Source organism: Rhea americana, unplaced genomic scaffold (assembly GCF_003343005.1).
Source record: "Rhea americana isolate MKP2758 unplaced genomic scaffold, rheAme1 scaffold_191, whole genome shotgun sequence".
NCBI lineage: Eukaryota > Metazoa > Chordata > Aves > Rheiformes > Rheidae > Rhea > Rhea americana.
In genome coordinates, this window is record NW_028186050.1 from 1,645,190 (window position 1) to 1,652,769 (window position 7,580).

At 52.7% G+C, this 7,580-nt stretch overlaps 3 protein-coding genes across 3 annotated transcripts in view; 2 read left to right on the forward strand and 1 right to left on the reverse strand.

Annotated features, from left to right (window-relative positions):
* The window catches only part of LOC146597123 (uncharacterized), a 14,573-nt gene extending 13,777 nt beyond the window's left edge, over positions 1-796 (reverse strand). The window contains exons 1-3 of the mRNA XM_085302760.1: positions 681-796; positions 433-610; positions 1-88 (exon numbers count right to left, since the gene is read on the reverse strand). Coding sequence (XP_085158886.1) covers positions 1-88; positions 433-610; positions 681-784 — 370 coding nt within the window. The 5' untranslated portion in view covers positions 785-796. The remainder of the gene's footprint in view (positions 89-432; positions 611-680) is intronic.
* Positions 797-4,748: 3,952 nt separating this feature from the next.
* GSC2 (goosecoid homeobox 2) lies at positions 4,749-6,833 on the forward strand. The gene is made up of 3 exons (XM_085302768.1): positions 4,749-5,049; positions 5,894-6,141; positions 6,729-6,833. The coding sequence occupies exons 1-3, from the start codon at positions 4,749-4,751 to the stop codon at positions 6,831-6,833; spliced, it is 654 nt and encodes a 217-aa protein (XP_085158894.1).
* Positions 6,834-7,232: 399 nt separating this feature from the next.
* ESS2 (ess-2 spliceosome associated protein) overlaps positions 7,233-7,580 on the forward strand; it is a 14,494-nt gene continuing 14,146 nt past the window's right edge. Inside the window, exon 1 of the mRNA XM_085302761.1 lies at positions 7,233-7,244. Coding sequence (XP_085158887.1) covers positions 7,233-7,244 — 12 coding nt within the window. The remainder of the gene's footprint in view (positions 7,245-7,580) is intronic.

Below are 7,580 nucleotides of genomic sequence, written 5' to 3' on the forward strand. Positions count from 1 at the left end.
CCTCCGCGCGCCCCAGCAGCCCGTCCAGCAGCGCGGCCAGCTCGCGGGACAGCAGCGCCTCCCGGCCCGCCGCCAGCACGGCGACCATCTGCCCGGGGGGGAAACGCACCGCCGGTCGGTCGCACGCTCCAGGGCCCCGGAGAAACCGCAGCCGCGCTGCGCCCCGAGCCGCCTGGCTGCCGCGCGCCCCGTCCCCGAGGCTTCCGCTCGCAGGGATGCGCGAGAGCATCGCTGCAGCGCGAGAAGGGAGACGGGGCAGCGAGGCGCCGGAAAAGCCGGGGGCTTGCCAGGCTGCGACCCCGGGGATTTCTTATAACTGCCTGGATGGACCCGGGGACGGCCCGGCTCCATCCGCAGCCCAGCCCCCCGGCGCCGGGGCCCCCAGCCCGGCGTGTCTCCCACCCCCCCGGCGCGGCCGGCCGCGCCACGGACCTGCTCSAGTTTCTGGAAGGCGCTGGAGCTGCCGGTCGCCTCCGCCTGGAAAGCCAGGAGGCAGCGGAGCAGGGGCCGGGCGGCCGCGTCGCCCAGCGGCCCCAGCCCCTCGCTCGCCGCCCGCGCGAGCTCCAGAGCCTCCTCCAGGCTTCTGTCTCTGCACCTCTTGGCTGAACTCCTGCAGCGGGGGACGGGCGGTGGGCCGGGGGTCCGGGCGGCCGCCCGYGCCCCGCCAGGCGCCGCCTTACCCCGCAAAGCGCCGCAGGCTCTGCACGCAGGAGAGCGCGGCCGGGCAGAGGCCGCCCGGCCCGTAGAAAGCGGCGCAGGCCTGCGCCTCCCGCTCTGCGCCCATGGCAGCCGCCGGCTGCGCGCCGCCGATCATAGAGTCCAGAAAGGCTCTGTGCAAACTCAGCAGCCCCCTCTAGTGCTGCCGGGACCCGGTGGGCCGTGTCCCGCTGCGTCCCACCGCGTCCCACCGCGTCCCGCCGTCGCGGGCGCAGGCGGGCCGGTGGGGCCACGGTCTGGGCGACGTGTCCCCGCGGAGCCCGGGCAGCTCCCGGCGCCGCCGCCCCTGTCCCAGCCTAAGTCCAAATCTAGCTGCTCTGCCCTCACTGCTACCGCCACGGACGAGCAAAACACCCCTGGATCTACCCTGAGCGACTCAGAGCAACGTCTGAGGACGTCCGCGTCTCCCACTCTGGCTCCTCCACTGCCCCGAACATCGTGGCCACTTTACATCTGCCGAAGAGGGGGAAAGCGCTGCCGACTCGCGGCTGCCCGCGGGCCGCGTGTCCGGGCACGGGGCAAGCCGCGGGAGGCGCCGTGCGGTCCGGGGTCTTGGAGGCCCCTGTTCCCATCCCCCTGGTGCGGCCTGCAGAAGGGAGGGGAAGAGGGGGATTTTCTCTAGTTTCACCATAGGAAGGATTTTCAAACCCTATAAATTCACTTTTGACAAGCAAACGGCTAAAGCAGATTAACCTTTTTGCTAATCCTCTATAATGGCTTTGGAATCTCCTTAACCAATAAGAAAATGATAAGAGCCTGTTTCTTTCCTTTTTATCTATATCTATATTGTCCTCCCTTGTCTGCATTTTTTTCTTTCTTGTTTTATTTTCCTTTCCTTTTCTAATRTGAAATAGCGATGCTATCTCCTGGAGGCTCAGTAAACAGAACATCAATAATCCCTTTCCTTTATTCCTCTCCGGTAACAGGGTGCAGAGAAGTGTCTGCTGATCGGGATTTGATTACCAGCAGCTATCAAAAGTCTCTTTGTAAGATCTGGGTCCTAAATCCCGTAATTCTTTGATAAAAGAAGTATTACCAGTCCATTTTCTGAAGTGAAAGGTATGGGAGAAATGAAAGAAAGCAATCAGCGGAGATACTAATAGGCTAAGTGCATGTGTGCTGGGATGGCAGGGACAGGCATGGGAAGCCAGGGAAAGTCGTCCTTTGTTATGGATGGGGAAGGAGAATTAATCCGCTTCGGGGGTATGATTATTGCAGCTGGGAACAYAGAGGGTCGGATCCTGCATGCCCACAGCCCTTCCGAGCTCAGCTTGCCAGCCGTGCAGCCCCTCTGGAGCCGCACAGCGCGCGGGAGAGCAGAGCCCGGCCCACAAGCACCCTGCGTGTCCCTGTTTGGGTAGTTACGTGAAGGCTAGGGAGCAATTTGTAATGACCAGCGATGCTAACTCAGTTCTCCAGTGTGTCTCAGGCAGCAGTTATGTCTCGGCAACGTAGCAATGAACAGACCAGAAGGCTACAAAGACACTTTTCTTTCAAGCCTACAGCAAATATCTGGAGATTTATGGACAATAGTTATAAATTACAATACAAAATTAGAATAGCTGAAAGAGATAGGAGAAAAGATAATGTTTTGTTTCCAAGCCAGATTTTAAAGAGATTGAAGGGTCAGAGGCAGAAAGGCTATTGAGCATCAGTTCCCASGACTGCATGACCACCATCGAGTGAGAAAGAGCAGGCAGAAAGCAGAGCCAAAGAGAAAAGAAAGGGGACCAGTAAGGCTCGAAGACTGGCTCTCATTTTCAGGGTGCTGCTGGAGGTGTTACTRGGCTATTCAATATGAATTCACGAGATGTCACACAGACATTTTAACCTGCCATATTTTCACTGCATTCTCCTGTGGGTCTCCTCATCACTCCATGAATGGGACTGATACTCGGTCTATCCYGCAAAGCAATACAGAGTGGGAGAGCATTCCCCAAGCGAGTCTCGAAAGCCTCGCGACCMACCTTGGCTTACACAGCACTGAGGACAAGAAAACTTGGTTTATGCTTTCCTAAGCAACTTGAGCTCAAACAATCCAGCTACTCTGTTATAAATCCRAGTACCTTGTCATCACCGCTATTTTAATATGAAGTATTGTTGCCTTCCCYGGTGAAGAAAGCTCTCCCACCGTGATGTACACCGTGGTGGCTGGTGCAAAAAAGATTTGCTTGAGACTTCACCTTTGTAAGGCGAAAGACATTTCAAGCTGTGACTTTTCTCAGGTTGTGCTGAGGTAGATGTCCTCTTTCCTTCCATGGTCGCCGTATATACTAGGCCTTGCTGTTTGCTCTGCAGAGGTTCAGCCTTCCAAGCTTCTCTTCCTGTGCTGATTTGCAGTTTAGGGACCTCTCTGCTTTTGGACATAACCTCACTGGAGTTTCTCTTTCTAGGCAAAAGAAGAAGTTGGTAATTGAACTAACAAATCTTTGTAGAAGTCTGGTCATCTCGATGTAGTCATAAAATCAATGCTTAGCTATTTCTAAAGGCTGGTGGCCCAGGCAGTGTTGTGTTAGGTGTGAATCTGACTGGACTGACCCTCAGGAGGGTTTTYCTAAGAGGCATTGGGAATTTAAACAGCTTTAATTTCCTGTTAGAGAACAGGAATACAAGAGCCCTTGAACTCATGCAGGTGGCTCTGAGGGGGCGTTTGCAAGCAGCAGAGCCTGGGAAAGCAGGATCACAGCCCACTTCTTGCATGTAGGGCTCTGGGGCTGGGTCCAAAGCCTTCCCACTGTTAGAGAAAACCTTATAAATGTGATCCTTAAAAACCCTGACAGCAGAAAGCAATTRGGAAGAATATCAAAGAAAACATTTTAACATGTCATGCTTGCCAATTTATTTCATTAAGCACTTGTTCTTGGCCATGCTGGGCAAAAATACTGGCTGCTCTGGACTCACTAAACAGTGAGCAGTGTTTTCGTTCAATAGCCCTTGGTGTTTTCTTTGAATGTTAGCTCTGGCATCAAGGACACGTTCCTGCATGAGTTACTACAGGGCCTTGCTGTCTACATTCACACAGAGGCAATGCTCACCCCCTTCCCTTCCAGCTCTGCAGTAACTCTGAGCAGGGCTACAGCTGATCTGATCCCCTTGTGGGTGGCTRTATGCCACTGTATGCCACTAATCTATGTCACAGAGGTGCTGTGAGCTACCACTAATCTAATTTATTAAGGGCTTTCAATCCTTACAAAGCATATGTTAGATACATGCAAAGCATCCGTATTATTATTGTGATTAAAGCAATGGAGGTGGAAAAAAAGAGGAAGGAGGGGGAATACCATTTCTATACTCTGAGCAGAAAAATAAATCAACTTTCACAAAGAGTTCTSGTGCAGCCAAAGGCTATGCTAGCATTAAAAAATGATTTTTATTAAGCTGAATTCTCCTTCTCTCTCATATTGTATGATATGACAGCTATCTTTTGATGGGAAAGCTTTCATCTGGACAGAGAAAGGGATAATTTGCTTCTTTTAAGGAGTTAATCCTCTGGTCCATTTCCGGGCTGGGAACAGCTATCCTCCCCCTTCCTTGAACTGGAGGCTCCAGCACAATGGAGATCATAACCACCTCAAATCTACACCCGAGATGGAGAAATCAGATTTCCTTCTTGAGTCATTTCAGTGGGATTAGCTAAATCTTAGATCCACACTAACCCTTAACAAAGCTGCCAAGATTAGTTAGAATTTATTTTATTCACAGGGGAGTTTACGGTTTTCTTTCCAAAGGGATTATATCTCTCTCTATATATRTATATATTTAGGATGGCTTCAGTCATAAAGCAGCTGGGTTAGAAGGAAAAAGTGTGTGGGGGTGTGTGTATAAAATAAAAACTCAGGTCAAGAATGACGGTCACTTTAAGCTCCAAGGCAAAACAGTGATTCTGGATGGCTTTGCTGGTCTGCCTTAAAAGGTATCTGASTGTAAGTGGTCTTTTTCTTTGTAAGACCCCTCTCCACTGTTAATTCACAGAGAGCCAGCACCGTTCAGCGTGAGCTGCCCATTCCCCCGGCTGCTGCTCCTGGCACAGGATGTCTTCGGAGCCAGCGTCTGGCATCGACTTCAGCAGCAGAGGCCTGAAGAAGCAGTGTTCGTTCAGCATCGAGAACATCCTCTCCAGCCCGGCAGAGAAAAGCCCCCAGGTCCTGGTCCCGCTGTGCCTCCAGGGGCTCTTGGACTGTGCACCCAAGGGGCGGTGCGAGCTGGAGGCAATCACAGCCAGCTCCCTGCCAGACGAGGAGGAGGAGGAAGAGCTGGAAGCTGCAGGTTACAACTGCTGCTGCTGTTCTCGCACGAGTGCCCGTTCCCCGCAGGACTCACCGAGTTGGCTGGGTGAGTGTTGGGTTTGACTGACTGCATATGGCTTGTGCAAGGGGCACCACTGCTGGTGCCAACACTGGGTAGAGGGGAAAACCTGGGGATTTAGTAACAATATAGTGTCTGGCCTGCCACATTGCTATGGAGGTTTTCTCAGACCTCAGCTCCGGCAAGGAGCAGCTGGGCGAGTTCTCAGTGCTGCTTTTAAGAACAGGCACTCCTGCAGTGCTCCTGGGTTTTAAAAACTGCAGGTGCTATTTGTTACTGGGCATTGCTGTTTTATTGTTAAACACTTAAGGACRGTGGTGCTTCTAGGAGTGGAAGTTCTCTGCAGGGCACAGGGCCCCGTGGTTGTGCTGCCAATGCACAGAGCTGTGCCTGCTCGTCTTGACAGCACTAGTCTTGGGGAACCTCACTTGGCATTTCAGGGAAGGATTTTTTGTCTGCATCTAGGAAAAAAAAAAGTAACAAAACCTTAAAAAATATGTTTATTAAGGTCCCCAAAAGCCTTAAAACCCAAAGGCTCAAAAATCCCCCATTTTATTACTGAAAGACACCTCCTCCCTTCCTACCTGGGCTGYAGGTTTCCAGTGATTTTCCGGAGTTGGTCATATTTCAACTGGTAAATAAATGAGGCAAATGCAGACAGTATTTCCTCCCTGCACCCTTCTTCTGAAGTGATTCCCTGAGCTCTTGCTTGCATCATGGTCATGCAGCTTTTTGCCCGCTCCAGCTGGCTGGCTGCCCCTCCTTCCAAGCCACTCGGGTGGATCCAGCTTGCGCTGGAACTGCCTTGAGCAGGATCTTCATTTCAGTCCTTTGTCTCCTAAGGGTGTTGACTGTAACTCTTCCTTTGCAGACGCCAGGTTCCCCTGGCCCATGCGGCTGTTTCACTCRGCAGTCAGGGCCTGTCAGAGTACCCAGGGGAGCCCAAGCGAGCTGCAGCCCTTCCACCAGATCCAGCGACGGACACGCCGGCATCGCACCATATTCACCGAGGACCAGCTCCAGGCCCTGGAAACGCTTTTCCATCAGAACCAGTACCCAGACGTCATCACCAGAGAGCACCTAGCAAACCGCATTCACTTGAAGGAGGAGAGGGTAGAGGTGAGATCCTGCCACTTGGTGAGGTGCCAGGATGAGTATTTTGCCACTCTGCTGTAAAGCATCCCAGGAGAACACTGTCCCAGGCACTGGTCTTCCTTTTTCAGGGCTGCAGCCCCAGAACCTCATTTTAAAAACCACTCTTAGGTATTTGAGAAAACACAGTTTAGGTTTGGCATGTAATGGAAGAGTATAAAACAGGCCTGCTGCCTTGGTTTATTTTGGTGGCCTGGCACCATAAACTTTCTCATAGATACACTTATATAGACAGGCAGGCAGGCAGACAGACACCCCCGCCCCATTCTGCTGACACAACTCTGCACCCAAATGTAAATCCCATTTTTCTGTGGCCTGCATGACTTTGGCATTTGCCACTGGGGTCCCAGCTCACTTAAGTCCCTTAACATGTATCTGAGTAGGATTTCAGGAGGAGGACTGGATCTTGTATCAAGCGTGCTGTGCTGGAGATTTTATATTGGGAAATGAAAGCTGAGTGCCACACTCTAAAGTCTAGGAGTGTAACTGCCTGCCCTATTCCGAGTACCAAATGAAATGCAGAAGTTCTTCCTTTCTTGTTTCTCACTGTTTAGGTTTGGTTTAAAAATCGACGAGCCAAGTGGCGGCATCAGAAGAGGGCAACTGCTTCAGCTCTGATCCTTCAAGGCACTAAGAAGTCCCCTGAGGAGGCCTGTTAGTGGTGTCAGGCTGCGTCTCAGTGGATGARCACCAAGAGCATCACTTTCCCTTAGCCAGCAGGTTCTGTAGTGGGGTAGCTTGAATGAAAAAAATGAAGCCAAAGGGGACCTCCGTGATTCTAAAAGGAGGAGGACAGGTGAAAACAGTCTTCCTCCAAAGCTAGTCCATGTGGCAAATAAATCATAAGGCTGCTTAAGCAGAAACAGCTGCCAAAAGCTAGTGCAGGGGCAGAGCTGCCTCAGTGTTGAATGTGTGTGCTTCAAGAGAAGGGGAGATTTCCTCCAGCTTCTTCGCTCTGTGCAGTAGAATTTGTGCTYGTTTTGCTACTGTAGATTTACAAAACATTCTGCAAATGAACGTTCGCTCTGTGTGGCATCACGGTGGCAGGTAAAGCTGCCATGGGGGTCGATGTGGAAGCTCACTGAAAGGTGATTTGCTCCCGGAGCAAACAAACAAGGATTTCTCCCTACAGCCTGCGGGAGAACAAGTAACTCTTGCCGAGAGCCCAGTGCTGAGCAGCCGCCGTCCGGCTCGCCTCCTCGGCCGGTCTGTGCCGCAGCGCGACCGGYAGCGCAGCGCCGCGTTAGTGCATTTGTGTGCGTGCCCCTGGCGCGGCCCAAGAGAAAACACATCGTGTGAAACGGCGAGGAAAATAGAGCTGTGCCCACACGCGTGTGCGCGCTGCGCAAGAGCCGCGGCGCCGCGCCGCCGCCGGCGTGCCAGGCCCTGCCGCGCCGCCCTCGCCC